Source organism: Temnothorax curvispinosus, unplaced genomic scaffold, assembly GCF_003070985.1.
Source record: "Temnothorax curvispinosus isolate PA1 unplaced genomic scaffold, ASM307098v1 QBEX01014078.1, whole genome shotgun sequence".
NCBI classification, from domain to species: Eukaryota; Metazoa; Arthropoda; class Insecta; order Hymenoptera; family Formicidae; genus Temnothorax; species Temnothorax curvispinosus.
The window spans coordinates 473,024-493,133 of NW_020223858.1; the positions used below are offsets into that span (position 1 = coordinate 473,024).

The 20,110-nt window shown below is 40.9% G+C and overlaps 1 protein-coding gene across 1 annotated transcript in view; it reads right to left on the bottom strand.

Annotated features, from left to right (window-relative positions):
* LOC112464296 (insulin-like growth factor-binding protein complex acid labile subunit) overlaps window positions 1-20,110 on the bottom strand; it is a 210,445-nt gene that overhangs the window by 71,610 nt on the left and 118,725 nt on the right. The window contains exon 3 of the mRNA XM_025031211.1: window positions 7,083-7,142. Within this exon, the coding sequence (XP_024886979.1) occupies window positions 7,083-7,142 (60 nt within the window). The remainder of the gene's footprint in view (window positions 1-7,082; window positions 7,143-20,110) is intronic.

A 20,110-nucleotide genomic window follows, 5' to 3' on the forward strand; every position in this document is an offset into this window, starting at 1 on the left:
CGACACGTCAAAGTCTACGCGGAATCAGGATGAATAGCATGTTCAGACGGCGATATCTAGAGTCTTATTCTACTTTTCAATTGTGTTTCCAATCATGCATGTTCGCACAGCCTTGGACTCCTTTGTAGCCATGAATGCACGTAATTAAGGTACAACTTAAGGTAGAGGCACGTAGAATGTTGGCTTCTCCTTGCATTATTGAAGAGCTGAACTTCTCGCGTTCTAATTCTCCGAGCCTTATCGAATCAGAATTAAAGATTGAAAGCGCGTTATATGGGGATTTACTAATCTACGAAAAGCCTAGGGCGACGCAAAAAACTATAAAGATTAAATTTTTAACGGGGAGAAACCACGCTGATTAAATCCCAAACAACGTTTGTAAACTCGCTATCGTGTTTTCTCCAGGATGTCACGTTTATATCTAAAGTTTTTAAACGAGATTTAAAGCACCGTTAGGTAACATACCGTGTTTCCGGATTAAAACTCTTATGGGAATCTTGAAACAGTGATATCAAAGGAGAACTGACTGACGCAAAACGTCACGTACACCTTTCAAGAAAAAAAAATAAAAGCGAGAGATCCCGATAAAGCATGTTTTAAGAAGAATAAGTATGCTGTGCCAGTCCTAACTGCATAATCGTGACGCATTATTTAACGGAAAAAAATAGAAGAAAAAACGAACAAAACATCGTGTCCTTGACTTATTTGCGGATAAAAAAGACGGTACAAAAAAAGAAGTACGTAAGAGAGATGTAAGAAAATGCCTAAGAAAGGATTTTTTGTTCCTCAAAGACTTTTTTGTCCCTTCAAAAGAAAATGAAGATGCTCCAACTAGACTACCTATAATATATATTTGTCATCATCAATTTGATAAAAGACCAATGCATAATTTATGTTATAGGTAGTATTTTTTTTAAATAGCTATGTATACGTTTTCCTAAATATATTTTATCGTTATATACCTCTTCATAATTCCACACTAATTGTAACCATAATAAGATCATTCAAAGAACATGATATAAATCGGTAAAAAAATAAGTGTAACATATTTTGATTAGATTACTAACTAATTGTAAGACTATACGTGTATATAGAATTTTCTAAATTTATAGAAGGTTTCTTTGACACGCACATTTAATCTTTATAGTTATTATCATATAACTGTAATTTATATCTTCTTGTTCCGACATGTTTATTTGTTATGTAGATACATTGTATTCTCTATTATTACCTTATAACTGCCGACTCACTTCTATGTACAGCAGTTGCGCTTTGCTTTTTGTTCTTAGAGGATTTATCCCAGAACATAATAAATTTCCTTCTCTTTCTCTCTATCTTTCTGCCCCCCCCCCTCTCTCTCTCTCTCTCTCGACGCGGTGCCGTGCACAAACACAGCGACGCAACGCGATACAGGATGCGAATCCTATATTACAACCACCGGCAAGCTATTACCTCTGGGTTCTTGTGCAACGTGCATGGAAACATAATGGGCGCATAGTGGTTGGCTGACTGTTACATTATTAAGTAGTTGAGTGCACGTTAGCTGCGAAGTGCTGTCAGCCTCCATTCAGATGCGGCCCGGGCGAAACCAGTAATTTGGCGTTAGCCGGAAGGACGAAAGTTTCCGGAGGGGGAAAGAGGAGGGAGGAAAAAGAGAGCGAGGAAATCGGGGGCGCCCCCTTAATCGATTATTCTCTCGCGGCAACCGCGATAAACAATGTTGGAAAACTTTGGTAGGGTATTATACACCCCCTCTCCCTTCATCCTCTCCATCAGGTAGAAAGGTAGCCGCACAGATAGAAAGGTAGCCCAGAGAATTTTCGAGCGTTTTAGGAATAACGACAGAAAGAAGGGAAGTGGCCAACGGAAGAATCTTTTTATTCTCTGTCCGTCGCGGCAATCCGATTAAAAATAAATTCCGCAAATGCTTGCCACTCGTAATGGCGGGCTACGGGAGAAGATAAGGATTCTTAAGAACTGTTTTGTCTATTACGTTGCATTTAATGGGAACTTCCTGTCCCAAGACACGAGATAATATCCGCATTGTCTACCTATGAAGCGCAGTTGTGGTCTCGCTCCTGCATTTCCTATAGATATAGTTCTATAATTACACTACCTTCGTTACAGTTTCTTCGCTGAACTAGTTCGCGTATTTCTGATTATCATTATATCGTTAACGCACATTTGCAAAAGATTGTTATTTCTTTTTTTATCCTACATACATATCTATCTCTTCTCCATATCTATCCAGATAAATATTTTACGCTCTCATTACTACTATCGCGTTTATATAGAATGTCGCGAAAGAGCTGCTCTCGTTTTAATGACACACATTCGCGAACGAGACTGTCGATTATTATTCGAGAACCTCCCTCTCCTCCTCCTTCGCACTTCGTGAGGCGGAAGTTATAATATCGGAAGGCTTAATTCCACATCGGGGAACCTCGATGACGCGGTTTCTCACCCGTCCCGTCGGTCGACTGTCTCCTCGGCGCGCGGCGTGACGGCGCGGTGCAGCGGCAGCGGCGGCGGGCGAGGCTCGTTATCGATTTCGCGAGTGCCGCCGAGAGTGACTTAGCCCATTCGTTGCATACGAAAGACGACGACAGCGGCGGCGGCGGCGGTGGTGGCGGTGGTGCAGCTTATCTCTCCCGCGGCTCGCAGCCCCGTAAGACGCACTTACGCGTCATAGATTCCATTATATTTCTCTACTCGCGAGCGGCGACATTAGCGTATCTATCTTTGCGACGCTTTTTATCGCGCCCGACGAAACATCCCATTGCGTGTACCGTGTAAATACTGTAAATGTAGCGAGCGCGCCCTTTCACGTTCAATACCGCGGTATTCCGCCCGCGGACTCGCTGCTGACTATGAGCGCCGGATTCTAGTACTTTCGATAAAGTTGTTAGATATCAAGTTATTAGGCTAGAGAGATTAGTACAGGGTTTGTGTGTTAACTACTTAATCACCGGAGGCGTTCGACGTATTATTATCATGTACAAAAGCGCAAAATTAAAAATATTCTCTTAATATTTAATACTTTATACTTGAAATATACTCTCATATTCTTGCCAAAAATTTCTAATTAAGACGAAAACGTTTTTTTCGATAAAAGGAGTAATTTGCTGATATTTCTGCGATACTTTGTGTAAATTTAAACTTTTAAAAGTCACAAAAAGTCTTAAAAGTGTCAATATCGCCTTCGAGATGACGTGATAATATTTTGCTCGAATCAATATTCGACCAAAGACGGCCCTAATTGAACCTCGAATCAGGATAAAAGACGAGAGCACCTCTGCTCCATCTCTGGTCTCTCAGGCTAACGGCCAGTTCTAATCTTCTCCACGGCTTCTCTCCTCTCAGGAAATTCTATTATATTCCTGGCCAAAGGAGCACAGCGCGCTTTAATGCACCTCCGTTGCATTTCGCGAAACCGAATACACCGCTGCTGCCCCGTGTCCTGTCCCGTCCTGTCCTGTCTCCTGTCCTATCCTATCCTCTCGCCCGCCGCGTCCTTCCGCCGCCGACCTTCGCCGACGCGATATGTCGGAAGCGGAAGGTAAACTCCGCGCGAAAAATACGCACGGAGATACCGAGAAGCGCGCGAGCACGGCTTGGCACTTCCACGCCCGCGGTCATGTTTTCGTAATTAATCGGGCGCGATGTTTAACTTTAGGCTTTTAGCGCGGTTTAATATTTCAGACCGCGCGTTCACGCGCGGCCCGTGGCACAGAGAAATGCGTCGCAATTTTTATGCGCCCGTGCTCGCTGTCGGATAAAGAGATGAGAAACGTGGAACGCAACGTTATCTCTCGCCTGTTATTAATGCGACAATTGACGTAGAAGTATCGCCCGAACGTTCGAGTTTCTGTTTCTATTTCGTCTCGTCTATATGGTCTCGTTAATCTCAATATCACTCTTGTCGCGATAATTTTTAAAACCACACATATTCTCCTATATTTCTTTTACTAGAATTTATTAGAATTATTGTAAGAGCTCTCCATTTCTTATATTTTGTATCATACAGAGAATTGCAAGAAGATTAAGAAATAGTCTAAATTATATTACTTGTAATTTTGCGATAGATCGAAGGGGATTAGAAAAATCTCGAGATCAGCGCTTTTGACATTCCATATTTTTCTGATTATTCAGATTTTCATATTAGTTTTCAGGCTCAATCCGCGATAGAAGTTGCCTGTTTTCACATTATATACCGTACGCGTAGTATGGAACTTCGTAACTCGCGAGACAAGATAAATTTTGAATAATGCATCCTAAGATCCGCCAAGCGCACGACCGAAAAATTCACGAGACCGGACGGGGGCTTCTCGCTGAGAGGACGAATTATATCACGGCGCGGCGGGGTCGGAGACGGACGTTATTCAACACTCGAGTGGGCAGTCTCGTTGCATCAATTACGGATATCCATTAGCCTAATTAAGCCTTATGACACGCGCGCGAAATTGCGTCGTCCGACGCCCGCGCCTCGACACGAGACAAATGAAATGAGAAAAGAAATATTAGCAAATAAATTAATAATAATAATAATAAAATATGAATTGAAATCTAAGCGAGAAAAAACGCGAACAAATTACAAATACAAAAATAAAAATCAAATCAGTTGAAACGAAAAGTGGAACTGCAAACAGACTCGAGAGGGTGCAAACGATGTGAAATGCTGGTGAAAGGCGGATCAACGCGTAGATACCGGGGTGGCGAAATATACTTTGCCGAAAGTTTCGACAAAAGCGAGATACAAGCCTGCTCCGCGCCGCCTTATGGGAAATTACACGATGAGCTCGTTGGATTACCGTAACCTTCTCAACTAACTCATCTACCTCCCTTTTCCTCTCGTCGATCCCCTTTTCCGCTTTGTCGAGTCATTCTCGACGCCCATCTCTCATTCCAGGAAAGTTGGAGATCTCCTTTTAATGCCCGCCGCGATTTTTCCTTCAGAATATTTAAAAAGTATCAACGTGTCATCTCGACGGGACGATGATAAATTTGGGGATCAACGCGTAGAGGAGCGATGGTTCTTCGAAGGTGACCGAATTTTAGCAAAGCTTCGATTAATGTTCGAAGCGTATATATTGATCATCCAGCATACTTTTCCTCAAATTTTTCGATAATTTTACTGTAAACTAATTTCCACACTGTAATTTTCAATGTTAAATATCTTAGAAAGAAAGAGAAAAAATAAAAGCTCCTGGTAGAAGAGAACAAACTTAACATTGATTCAAGAACACGATTTCGTGAACTATAATACGTCGTTGAAACTTATACGTAATAATTCGTAACTACAAAATATCGATATTTCAAGAAATGCGCAATGTTCTCCTCTGGTTCTGATATTCGCAGTTCTGAGACATATACATACATATCTGAGATATGTATCTTTGAATCACAGTCGTCAGGACGTGCATTGAAGCGCGACCGGAAACATATGCATAATGCATAATAATACATATGCGGGAAGCTCAGCGTCGGGAAATTCGGTGAAACTGCGAGAGAGAGAGAGAGAGAGAGAGAGAGAGAGAGAGAGATTTTAAATTGGATTCAGAACGTGCTAATGAATCTCGCAGATTATCGCCTCTTACGTGAGCGTGACCCAACATGTGCTGGCATTCTCGTTTTATATAGAATTGCTAACTAATTAATAATTATGCAATTCGACCATACTACGGACGCTTTTCTCGCAAAAGCGTTATCAAACGATTGACTTATCTCGCCTAATTCAAGGAGCTTTGAATACATTGCTATATAAATACATGAAATCTCATTCTAAATACATTTCCTTGCAAGACGTATATCTTGTTTACATATTAAGATGTTTGATATTAAGATGTTGCTACAAAGCTAAAATTTTTCCCAAGAAAGCTGATTTTATATTATCGCAAAGAGCTTGAAGCAAGATCAGGATTATAAAATTTTACATGTGCATTATATTGTAGACATGGTAGTAGCCTGTAATGCAACACGTATAAAAGCACGTATTCTTTATTTATTTTGAAGTTATTTTACAGTACGTATATCTTTCGGATCTCATCAAAATGGAGATTCGCTTGTAACATACGTAACAAAATCTCTGCCATCATAGACAAGATATTTGCCATAAAACCAGAATTTCAATCATTGCCCTCGGCAACAAGTCCCTTTTTCTTTCTCACGCCCGGTCGATTAATATTCGAATCCCCGTATTAGAAAAGCCGAAGGGAAAGTTTTCGCGGGAGAGCGTGACATGTCTCCGGGAGACGGCGAATTAATTAGTCGGCGGGGCGAACTGATGAAGCCATTAATTACGCCGAAGGTTCGAGCAATTCCCTCGTCTTGCGGATCACCTTGTAAGCGGTGGCCGGTCGAACCCGAAATCCCGAACGATAAAACAGCGACTGCCTCGGCTCGGTTGAGCCGGGAGGAGGAACGTCACCGGACGAAACTTGGACAAAATCAGACAATGGTACTCCATTAAGAGTATCGCTTTCATCTTTGGAACGAAATCGGTCGAGTAGCTTGACGATTCTCGATACTTAACCTCAGCCATTCCTACGTTCTCGCTTCCTGTCACGACAGAACGAGCTTGTAGGTCGGCGGGGCTCGCGCTGCAGAGCGATTTTAAGCTCGGCTCCGATTTTAAGCCCGTTTCTTTATCCAGTGGAAAGGGACACCGCGGAAGGTAATCACGGAGAGAGGTTTTCGAACGCATCGGACAACAGGACCGTTGCAGACGAGGTGCTTGGTGAACAGGACAATATCTCTCTCACGGAAAAGAGAAATAATCTCTTGTGCACGAAAGCACGAATACTCTCCGAATTATATTGCGGTGAAAAAACAAACAGATGCTCTCTTACTTTAAGCTCGAATCTTTAGATATGAAATATTAAAATTCTTAGATGCCGTACGAAAATAAAATTCCATATAATTTCGGTCCAATAAAATTTCAGTGAAGGTAAAATTATATTTTAATTGTTGACAAAGATTATCGACTATAAAATACGCTATTACCGGAATTTACTACACATTTTACAAACTGCGTGCGCAAAATTAATAGGCGTATTAATTATACGAAATAAATGTCGACTCACCGAACGCGCCCTGGAAACGTCGAAATTCAGCTTGGACTGCTTCGCGATGATTCGGTGACGCTGGAAAAAAAAGACAAAGTCCACATTAATCCCAAAAAATAGTAGTCAAAAATGTTGAAATTATCATAGACGACAGAGCGTAACGCACATTAAAATGTAAAATTACAGATTCGTGCTTTCAGGCGTCAAATTGAAATGTTTCCAACATAACAATGGCAGACGTACATTACATATTAAACGTGTGACAATACATATTATATGCTACGTTTATACAATTTTTATGTTTCGTACGTTACAAAGTTAATTCCTACATAGAATATTTCCCCGTCTCTAATTATCAGTTATTTACATATGTACCTATCAATTCATCAATTACTATGAAATTTGTTATAACGCTCTTCATTAACGGTATGTCATAATTACAACCGGTGGTAATGGAATAATAGAATGTTCGTCTAATACCAGAATGAGAATAATGCCAGTCTATATAGCTGCGTAAATACACAATCATAGATTATAGTCGTATACTTATTCAGGCGTGCACTTGCACGTGAAAGCGCACCATTGTTCTCGTATGTGTATGTGTGCACGCGCCAAGTGCTGGACAGGAAATGGACATGTTCTAAACCGTATCGCGCAGAAGGGAAAGCAAAAGCGCCGTTCCCCCCGATCTGTTATGAATATAATTCTGACTGTCACGCGGAATCACCGCATTACGATTATCTATTATTCACGGCTTGAAAAAAAAGCAAGTAAAGCCGGTAGTAAAATGTAAACTTCACGAACTGGTCCGGCTTGACCTGATCTGGTTTGATCTGGTCACGGCGAGTATCTCGCTGACTTGAATGCGATCGCACGACGATCCTCCGCTTCCGGTATGTCTTGCGAACCGGCTCGAGGATCTCGGCGATTCTCGATACTCAACCTATCCCAGTGCGATCATACTTAGTCCTCGTTACAGAACGATGGCGAACAAGAAGCGGAGTGAGCGAGAGCATGCGCGCACACGATATATATATATATATATATATATATATATATATATATATATATATACACACGCAGAGACAGAGACAGAGACAGAAAGAAATTGCAGGAAGAAGAGGGTGGAAAGGAAAGGTGCAGGAACGCTATATACGTAGGTACTTCCAATTCGATCTCTGGTCTAAGCCTTTAATGCCTGCTTATTCGCTCGCCTGGAAGAGGATCCCGAAGAGGTATCTAAACTTTCCGAACGCTCCGCGGAAGAGAGCTAAACGCCGAACGATTTCGCTGCCGGCACTCTCGGGGAATACTTCTTTCCTCCACTGACTAAGTCGTGGCAATGGCTGTCGATAACTAAGCGAATTATTACGTCATGACGGAAAATACGAGGTCGATATATGAGCTGTTTATTTCGGAACAGAACAGAGTGGAGTCGTGAATATTCCTGTTCGGTCGTACATCTTCAAAATAAATAGCTCTCACGTAAGAGAGTCACGGTGAATAACTTTTGAATTTTGAGAAAACTGCAATTTATCATAATAAATATATGTGTATCTTAAATTATAATTCAGTTTGATTCAATTCATTTGTATCTGTAAATGGGTCATACTTCTCACATCAGTGGAACATACAGTGATATCGACATTCGACATTCAACATTCAACATTCATGTGTCGTTCATGAGTGCATTTATGTTCGCTGTGTAAATAGGATGAAATCATTTCGTTTCGATATTTGACTTGTACTACTTTTAAATAAACCATACATACGGAGCGTTTATTTTAAACTCTTTCAACGAAATTTGAACCTCTATGAATGTAAATTTGAAATGTTAAATATAAATATGAAATAGAAAACGCAAATTGTGTTTATGCTGTATCTATAAATTCTATTTTGTTCACACTTATAAAATGAGACAGAAACAATAAAACCTATGTAAAATCTTATGTTAATAACTTAGAAAATCATTCACTACGGTAGCACTCAATATCTCATTTGGAAGATTTGCAATCCTTCAAGCAGTCGGAAATAATTTTTGGCCGGATATCTCTATTAGCAATATAGTAAAATTGCGGAGCTTCTCTAGAAAAAAGGAAGAAGGAAATGAGAGAGGCGAGGAAGAGGAAAGGAGAACGAATCTAAAGAGAACGCGAGCATTACAACGTATATTCCGACATCGACTCGACTTTCCGCCAGGAAAGAAAAAAGATGCGGGCCAGCCGGAAAAAGGGAGGCAAAGCAAGCGCGCGTGCTCTATATCCCCTGAATATCGGCGATTGTGTTTTTTGTCAAGGATCGAAAGTGCCTCGTCTACCCACACCGGCGCGCTTTGACGTTTAACCGGACGCTTATCGATTGCGGAATTTATTTCTTTTCGTATCTCCAGTCTCGGCCACCATTGTCCTCTCGCGCTCTCTCTCTCTTCTCCTCCTCCTCTCTCTCTCTCTCTCTCTCTCGATTTCGATCTCTGTCTCTCTCCGCCATCCCTTCTGCATCCCCAATGCCGCCCTCTTTATCCCGAATCATCCGGCCAGGCGGAACCGGTCTCTCATTCCCATTTTGTTTCCGTTCCCCGACGGCTGTACAGATAGGTGAGATTAAGCTCCGCGATGGCGCGGCTGCGGTTATCAGGAGATTGCATTTTAGCATAATGGTTACGAGAGGCCGCATTGTAGCTCAGTTTTGAGGGACGCGCCATGATGTCGTTGCGCCGTGATGGGTGTCGGGGCATTTATCATGGACCAGGTATTTTTGCTTTCTCCCTCTCCGTTCTTCCCATCGTTCATCCTCACGCACGTCGATCCACGTCTATAACGCGTATACGGAATTCGTACAATATAAATTCCCTTTGCGACGTTGCATATAAGAAAGAAATTGTATATTAACAAATAAAACGAATTGTTTTCGAGTAACTTATATTGCTGGCCATTTTTAATTCCTCTCATTTTCACGTTTCGTGTGAAAAAATTAGTATAGGGCGACTGATCGATTAATTGACTAATTGGAAATAAAATATGTATAATGTTAATTATATACACTGCTTTTTAATTTACATTATCGAATGTAAATTGGATTATACACCGCAAAAATACTTGACCGGCCGCTCTTGCTCCCGGCTGCTTGCCAATATTATTAAGGTGAGCGCCGATTTGGTAAGCGCCATGTTTACGCGATACATCAATCGACGACGGCGAACAGACTTGCACGTCGATGATGCTCGTTCAATTAAACATTTCAAGCTAATTCCGGTCTATGCGATGCATATGTATGCGCGTGCATATACGCTTCATAGTGTATCCGGCTATATGCTAATCGTGCGTGCTTCCAAGTTTACTCGTTTGCACAACCAGAAAGAACGCGAACGTGATCTCATGCTACACGCGTTCTACTTAAAGACGGTGATGCGATATCCGTTCATATTAACGATAACCTGCCGAAGAAATTTTTCATTTTATTTTGAAACGTTATTGATTTTTCCATCGATATCTGTCGAAAGATATCGATTTTTTTTCTACTAGGTAAATAATACAGGGCTGCGAGCATTAATACGGAAATAACCGATATTATAATTCGTCAGATCGTTGTACTTTGTCGGTTTATTTGATTATGCCAGGCAATATATTGTACGAATTTACGCTATTCAATACATTGTCAATTCATTCATATTGACACATTTGTCAAAATTGATCAATTATTTCGATTAAGATTAAGCACATTAAACATATACTCGTAGCGAATTAACTAGTATGCGATTCTGTAATAATTAACAATATTAATCTAGCAAAATACATATTGCCATCAATCTTTTTATTTCTTTGATTAATATATATATATCATGACATTCAACAAAGTATTGATTATCCGCGAATACCGATAACGGTCTGTAAACTGTCGATACCTGAGGTACTATTCATAATCGGTTATTATTCGACGATTATATAATCAACACAGTTATACAATCCTACGTACAACCATCAATCTGCTGCTTATACCTTACAATAATTCATAATAATCTTCAAATAATCTCGAACTCAGGAAATGCCGCTTCATAAATACTGATTAACTCGATCATCTAAAAGATTAATTCATCATTGAAAGATTGATAAACGAAAGATTTAATCGCATTAGTAAGATAGCGCGACAGGACGATGAGTTCTAAATATGTATAATAATTTGTGTAACAGAGATTCATGATGTACTGAGCGGAAACTGAGCGATAATTTATTATGATTTTAATCACAAAGACTGAAAATAATACGTAATTATTCTCAAGTAATTCGTGTAATGCGTATCGTATAATGAATTCTATCAATAAGTAATGTTTTTTTACAGATAATCATTGGAATATTTAACGTAACATAATCTTGCTATATAGCAATGATAGAAAATTTAGTAAATAAAATGCATATATAATGCTATTTACATGAATATCTATATAAAAAATGGTATTTATCGATGGTAAGATGATTCATTATTTTCATATTATCATATTTTTAGTTAATAAATTATTTGCATTACAACTATCTGTCAATTGAAATTTAGCACTATTTACAACAGTTCAGCACATATTCAGCATTATCATTGTTATAACTTGTCCTTTCCTCCTATCGACATATGTACATAATTATATCTATTACCGGTGATATTATTATTCGGTAAAATTAGCAATCGATTATGTATTAATATTATCTGTAATATCATTGCAGTAGGTAAATTTCTTGCAAATGCATAAATATTATACTCACAGTTATTTTCAAACCGTATTTTGTGCATTCTTCATATTCATTTTATTTTTTATCTTTTATATTTCTGTTCCTGTATCTCTATCATTAATAAACCGTTTCAATCCTGTTGATTTCAAATAATATTTTAGATAATTCATAATCATCATTTAAATAATTCATTCTAATCTCTTAGTTCGATCACATTACTGTTCGATAATGCTCTGGTGGTTCGGAGGGAACGTCTTAGGGAATATATAGTAATACACTTTCTCCCAAGTTACTTCCATGTGATGAAATATACAATAGCAATAACCGCTTCGTATATTCAGCCGATTAACGTAAAGGAAGTGGCTCTATGACGTCCATCGGATACCCATAAAAGTTTTCGACGCCTCGTCTCCTACATCTCGCCCGGCGGAAAAGGTGCTGCAACACGGTTGCACATAATGCGATTCCCCGTAGAAATAATGACTGTAACCCCCGACGAACGCGACGCGTGCACGCCCGGGCGCAGCCGGCACCGAATAAATAATTCAGAGTCTACTTCGGCGCGCAGACGGCGGCACGAAAAACTTTTAAATGACTTCTGACGAAAATAGCGGTTCTCGGGGTTCGGGCCGCAGTATAAGCCGGAACACGTACCTAGTACCTAGTCGTCGGAGAACCGAGGATGCCGGACTGGGGGCGAGAGACGACAGAAAAGCGGCTGCAGACGGGGAGGAGGAAAAGCGAAGGATGGATGGAGGGAGGGAGGGAAACACTCAGCAGCTTGTAAATTTGATTTAGTCGAGCTCTCTGTAGCGTACATCGTATCCTGCGAAGTTACGGTTGCGTGGCTCTCGGCTGGTTATAACGAATTCGGGATCGGCGAACGAGGGACGACGGGTGGCTTGGGGGGGGACGAGAAATGGAAAGGGGATGATGGCGGCGGGGGCGGCGGAGCACGACGATGCGTCGCGGGTATAATATGCCTCGGCGGACTCGAAAACATGCTCGTGCGTTCGCGCGAATGAGCATGCCATAGAGAAAGAGCAAGAGCAAGAGCGAGAGCGAGAGAGAGAGAGAGAGAAAGAGCGACAGAGATAGGAAGAAATGGAAATTAATCGGCATAAAACACTATTTTTTTGTTGGTGAACCTCGAGTTCTTCCGTGCCGAGAGAGATAAAATCACGTAAGCGGCAATTATCGTATAGCGACCGCGCGCGTCCTATCTGAGCAGAATGAGATGTAGCGAAGATGCGTGAATGAGATTGGAGGGAAAGAAGCTGAATCAGATTTTATCTTAACATCATGCTCACCGATTCGCCTCCATTCACGTCAACTTAATCTACCAACTCTCTCCCCCCGATCGTTCAGGAAGAGAGCGGTTGTGCGCAATCACTGTATCTTCTACTTAAGGAATGAGTTTTTCACGTTAATCTGATTGATTTTTCCAACGCTCCATTCATCATTACTCGACAGCTTTAATGCAGGGACAGTGACGATGCTAAAATTTTCATCGAATTAATAGATACGCGCCGATATAAACGCGAAACTTACAATTTTCAAGAAACCTACGAGTGTTTGCGAGTGTCTAAAGTGCATAGAATGCATTTTCGATTTCAATAACCGTAAATTGTTAAAAGTTCTGATGACGAAAGCAAATTCTATGGTACAGCGGACGGCAATGATACGTCGAGTGTATAACACGCCTCGTCGAGTCCGAAAATAACCGGACGCGTTTTGCGCGGAAGATCGAGAAACGGAAATTAATCAAAGAGCGCCCTTTTTTTGGCATCGACTTCTGACGTCACGTTCGACGTGACAGAAACTACTTGACACTACCGTGTTGAACGCCATATTATCGAAGTGCCATAAAAAAAAAACGCTTTTATCCGGGATCAAAATAAATATTTTCTCCTTCTTTATCTTCAGACAATTCTTTTCCATCCACATTTAAAACCGCGCAGAAATATTTTCTCTTATTTCTGACAGCTCTCGCGATGTATCAAAGATTGCTTTCGACTTCTAAATTTGCACTCTATTAGTAGAGCAAAAAGAATACGTCAAAATCACTTCTAGTCAAACCTCAAACTCACGGAGCCTCACGAAAATCGAGAGAGGATAACAAATGTTTCTTGACACTGAAAATGTCGCGCGTTTTGCAAGTGGAAACGGCACGAACGAGGTCAGAGACGAGGCGAGGATAAATCATACTTGTATTACCCGCGGCGTTGGCTAACTTCCGCGAGCAATAAAGTCTCAAAAAGTTTAAGGGCAATACTTATAAATAACGAATAACCTGAATGCATAATACAAAAGGAAGAGAGAAGTGCAAGAAGAGGAAAAGGAAAAAGCGGGGGCGGGGAGGGGGGAAGAGGAAAATGATGACAACCAGGGGAACGCGAGGCAGGAGGAGATATGATACGCCCCGGTGGACTCGAAACTAAGAACCACGCGGGAACGCGACGAGCGCGAGCGGACGACGAGGACAGAGGCGGAAATTAATCGGAGAAAATCTCTGCTCCCGTCGGCTTTAAGCGGCCCCTTCCGCCCAGTGAAAATTATTTACCGAAAGGATTGGTGCGCGCGCGCGCCTCCTTTTCCCGTCGGATGAATTTCGAGATGGGTCGCTCGGTGATGCGGAAATCTCGAAAAGAAGAAAAAACGATAAACGGAAAATGCACACGGCGCGAGAACGGAGCTCTCGATTTGCTTTATACGTCACGTGCACATTCAGCTCTGCAAGTCTGGAATGGATAACGTAATCCCGGCATCTTCCGGTGGAATGAGAGATACAAGCGTGATCTTGTACAGGAAAGGTAGTTGATTTTAAATGTAGCTTATGAGCCCTTGCATGTAAAGATAGTAAATGAAAATCGCGAGCTTGGAAAAGTATCAAAGCAAGCTTCTTGTGGAACGGCTAACTATAATCTGAATATCTCGCTCCGCTGCTGTTAGATCATATAATTAAACTGTAGGAATAATTTTAATCGTTTGCTTATGCAAGCCAGACTTCGATGCGTATTCATGTATGGATATGGCTTTATACAATGCACGGCGACGACATGACGACGAAGCTGTCACGGAGTATCTCTCGGCATCACTTTTTGCCGCTGCGGTTACGCAATATATTCGGAGTAATGGAATACTAGAGTGAATGGTACACCGTGTTGTGTGAAACTTGAAGAGTTTCGTACATATCTCCAACTTTAAAACGTTGTTACGTCATAATTTGAGATATCATCAGCTCGTTCTGGTAAGATTATCTTTATATTGCGGAATAAAACTAATTCCAAAATTATTTTAGTCTGAAGCGAAATTTCACTTGTATAATGGACCAAATTTTTCTCCTATCTAATTATTATATATATGATCCTGTTTTATATTCAATATTCTTTTCTTCAACATGCAGGATATAACAGACCTATTTTATATGTATATATTGAAGATAAAAACAGGATCAATTTTAGTAACTAATTAGTGTAATCCATATTAAGAAAATAAATAGAAATAAAAAAAGATGAAGTACTATCTTTTGCGAACAAATCGAAGCTAGGATTTTTGTGCAAGGACAGCATAATTAATCCATTCAGCCTTAATATATTCTGGAACGTGTAGTCTCGCGCAAAATATTTGGTACGCGTGGCATAACGAAATTAACGCGCATACGTAAGTAGCGTTAAATCAATAGCGCACATTGCACTGATATCAGAGACGCCAATGCATAATACATAAGCGAGAGAGAGAGAGAGAGAGAGAGGGGGGAGGTGGGGGAGAGATGTGGTACCGGGTGTGCGGACAAAACGGGGCCACCGGACCTCACCGATAAATGCACCCGATCGTTGGCGCGCCCAAATTTTTCGACGTCAACGATTGTTTATGGTCGAGCCTGGTACAACCGCGTAACCTCGTGAACTCCATTTCCGGCCCGATAAATCATGCACGCGGTTACCGAATTCCAAGCTCCTGTGATAATAGTTCGCTGAACGAGACCGTTTTGGACGGTTATCGCGCGCGCGCACCAGGCGAACAAAGAGAGGAAAAAAGTTGCGCGTGATGAGCGATCCAAGAGTTGTCGAACAGTCGGATCGGAAAAAAACGCGATAAACTCGCGGAATTACTCGATTATTAGAACAAACAAAAAAAAATAAGAAAGCGCAATCACGATAGGGGAAGAGGAGCGAGATAAGAGTAATACAGTCGGAGAGAAAAAAAATGGGAGAGAACATCGAGTCTCGGAAGAGAATAACTACCTCACTATTCTCACGATCGAAGTGCGCGAATGGAACGACAGTTAATCGACAGGAGCACAGAGGAGAAAGGAAAACGGTAAGGGAAGGGGGGAGGATCACTTTTTATCACCACAGTGCATTTTGTTCCGCGAGTTAAAATCATTCGGAGAAGCGATGGCGCACCGGCGGTTTTATCGATGGAATTTCGTTTTCTCGGAGAAAACGTTTGAGAAATCGTTCCGCGATTCTGCGTCGCGGCGTTGGCGGAGGGATGCCCGGATGGTACGAACGATGGAGTTGCGGAGGGTAGAATAAAACGTCGGGCGCAAGGGGGTACCGCGCACTTTAAGAGAAAGAGCAGACGAGAAAATGGGGAGGAGTCCACGGCGCGCGAGAGAAAAGAGATCGATGGGCGGTGGGAAAAATGTGCACCGAAATTTATATAACGAGGAATTCCATTATACCGAGCTCGATATCCGCGATATGGTGTGTGTGTATGGTGCATGCGTGTATCTAAATACACAGATACACATACATACATATATACAAATATATTTTGTGTGTGGGGGGGGGTGTGGGGTGTGTGTGTGTGGGTGTGTGTGAGTGTGTGTGTATATGTATATATCGGAATATCGAGCGGCATGCTTCATCGACCGAGATAAGATCCGTTTACATTTGCCGTCAACCTCCTTCCCGCTGTCCCCCTTTTCAGGCTTGTGCATGAATCACGACGCGCCCGTAAGTTCTCCGTGGGACCGATTTTTCGTTTCGCCTACATTCGTAGGATCGTCTTCGAGACGTGAACGAAATCCTCCGCTCACGCTCCGACTCGCGATCGGCGATCCGCGAGTTCGCGAAGCTCGCGAGAGGTCGAGGAGCGCGCGGAAACGAGCGTGCGAGCGAGCTGAGCGAGCGAAACGCGAGCCCGTCCGGGGACCGGACAATGCGCAACGATGAATAATAGATCCGCAAATAGATTCTGTTCTCTATCTCCTTCTATCTCGAACGGGAGAAGATTTATAGCAGGAGGACCGTAAGACAGTGAAAAATGTACGGACGCGTCGGGCTCCTCATTGCCGTGGGCGGTAACTAGAGGAGAAGAAAGAGAAAGAGAGGGAGAGTGTGTTCTTCGCGGAGAATTTAAGCGTCGATGCGTTCGCCATATCGCACCCAAAGTTTGGATTACTGCAAAAGCATCTCACGTGAATGCCGGTTGGTTTTTCGAGAGACAGGAAGAAAGAGAATTTCAGTACATCCTGAAAGGATAATCCCTTTAAGCACATAATAAGAATAGTACATGTAAATATTAAAGAGACGTACGATAAAAAGTGTACATAAATAGAAGCGCATAGTAAATTAATAAATAAGTGCAAAAACACTCGACAAAAGATTGTAATTGGGATTGGCGGTCGTGACGTCACCAAGGCAAAATGGCCGGAGAGAGTAGGTCACTTGTCACAATACAATACGACGTATGTGCTTATTTATAAATTTCAGTAATTAAAATGAGACTGCCCATAAGTGAAATATGCAATTTTACCAATTCGACGCCTTATTCATGCCGCAATTCGATTTATTTATGTGGCAGCCGGCGACCTACTCTTTTTAGTTCTGTTTTTGCCACCAGATAGCGTATCGCAGTTAAGCCATTCCCAATAAATTACAAGTAACAGTTATTTTTAATAAATATGCAGAGAAACAATAGATATTGGTCACGTTGGTTATTTTTATTCTAAATTTAGAAATAAGTATAAAGAATTGTATAACGAGATTAAATACCGTTTCACTATTCATGAAAAATAATTTTTTAATACAGTTAGTTTCATAGACATTATCCCAGGAAATTACAATGAAAATATAGGTACATATATAAGAGCGAGTAAGAGGAAAATTTGATAAATTCATAATGCTGAACCTCTTCAGAATAACTATTAGACAATTAGCATTTTTTTACTCCGTGATATGTCTGGTCGTCGTCCGATTAAATGAGCAAATGTTACGACGTCGTGGCGGCAGCCACGATCGCGGCCACGTGGGACGGAATCAGTTTAAGCTCCGGAGAATCCCGTTGAATTTTTGATGAAATTCTGAAAATTCGCGCGATCCTTTTCCGATTTCGTATACCGTCAGCTCGAGAGCGGGCGCGAGACGCGTTACCAACAACGTTAGATTGAATTTTAACAAGAGAGAAAAAGAGAGAGAGAGCGAGAGAAAGAAAGAGAGAGAGAGAGAGAGAGAGAGAGAGAGAGAGAGAGAGAGGAAGAGAGAGAAACAGAGAGGAATTGTCCCGCGACCGCGGCGTAAATTTTCTTCCCTCTCGGGGCGATCGCCGAATTTGCAAACCTAAGCGAGCCGAGACCTTCTTGATTAAAAAGATAATTCGATCGCGGATACTCCGTCTTTCCAGGGAATTGAAATGTTTCGAATGCCTCGATATTTCCATGCGCTCTTCATCTCCCTTGTCGATTGATTTATTTCATTGTAACACGAACGCTGTACGGAAGAATGCCTTAATTAAAAGTTGTATCCATTTCGAGGCACCGTGTAATTATAAATGCGTCAATATGATTCTAGACTCTCCTGCAGAAAGCATACTGTACTTTTAACGTGAATATACACATACATACACAAATTTTTCTGACACACATATCTATTGTACTTTGTAAAAAAAAAGAAAAAACTAAAGGGAAGGAACAATACATTAGTTTGTGTAAAAAATTATAATAATCCGCATATTTTTGTATAATGTTAGGATTAATTGGATAATTCTTCATGAAGGAGATGTATAATTCTTAAACTTTTTGGATTTTCTGAAGATAATATAAATATATAGATTACGATGTTTTTTTTAAATTCATAATTCTTTGTATTCTCCACATAAAAAGATTATTTATCTCCTGCATAATATTTAGTTAGCCCGTCGTAGTATCATATTAATACAACACATAAACAATTAATAATACTAAATACAATTTATTTCGTTTTAAAAAATTTCAAACATATTAGCTATTTCACCTTTTTTTTTCAAAGTATATTTTCAAACATTTATCTTACATTTTACTAGAGTAAAATTAATAAAATCATTCAAAAATCTAAAATCGTGTAACTCGTTACGATTTGTTACGAAGAATTCGTGCGACCGTATGAATCGATTGTATATACGTCGATCAGTGACGTATGCAACGCGACTGAAACTGATTGTATTTTACCACGAATCGATATTTACCCCGGTGCACATGGTCGCGCCCTGCCGTGGCCGTGTACAAAGGTGCCGATTTTCCTCTTCTGGCCTCTCGTGTTCCGATTTTCATCGCGAGTGGCGCGCGCCCCGTGAAAACACTCCCGTGTGCTATCGGCTCTTTGTCGGCTCGAATAAAGCGTCCAAGCTGTTATCATCGCGTTGATAGCGCCACGGTTGTCCAAAAAACAATAACGCAATAGAGTTACCAATCAGATCTGAGTGAAGTAAAATGTGCATCATCCGCTCGGGGCCATTAACGAAAATTGAAGATTCGACAGATTTCTACACGTATGTTTAAAAGGCTAAAAATACGACCTAAACGAATAGCATAAAGTGTGGTTCTTCTGCATTTTTCCCTTAAATTAATCATATCTAAAAAAAGCATGTAATATCTAAAAAAGTAATTTCTGTCTGGAAAATTTGATTTTTGTCATTTACAGAATTTGACTTTCATAATTATTAAAAATATCGTTTGCGACCGATCGATAAAGTTTCAAAATTGAATTGACTAATATGTGCATTCGGTGACGCAAGATATCGATAATAAAAGTTTCCCTCGGTTGCGATTGGCAAGCGTTCAAATTAAGGCTAGATAACTATGCATTCTCACTCGGAATATCAATGACAAAAGTTTCCTTCGGATCCGTATTGGCGACGGTTCAAAATTACATTTTGATTATTGAAATTCCGTTTGGTGCCGATCGCGCGGCGATCGTTCAAAGTCGAGCACGGTGAAATGTGTATCCACGCAAGATGTCAATGATAAAAATTTGCTCGGGCGTGTTCGACAGACACCGTCGACGATATAATCGCGGCAATACGTACATGAGCTGTACCAGAAATTACGATCCGTGATATGAACCT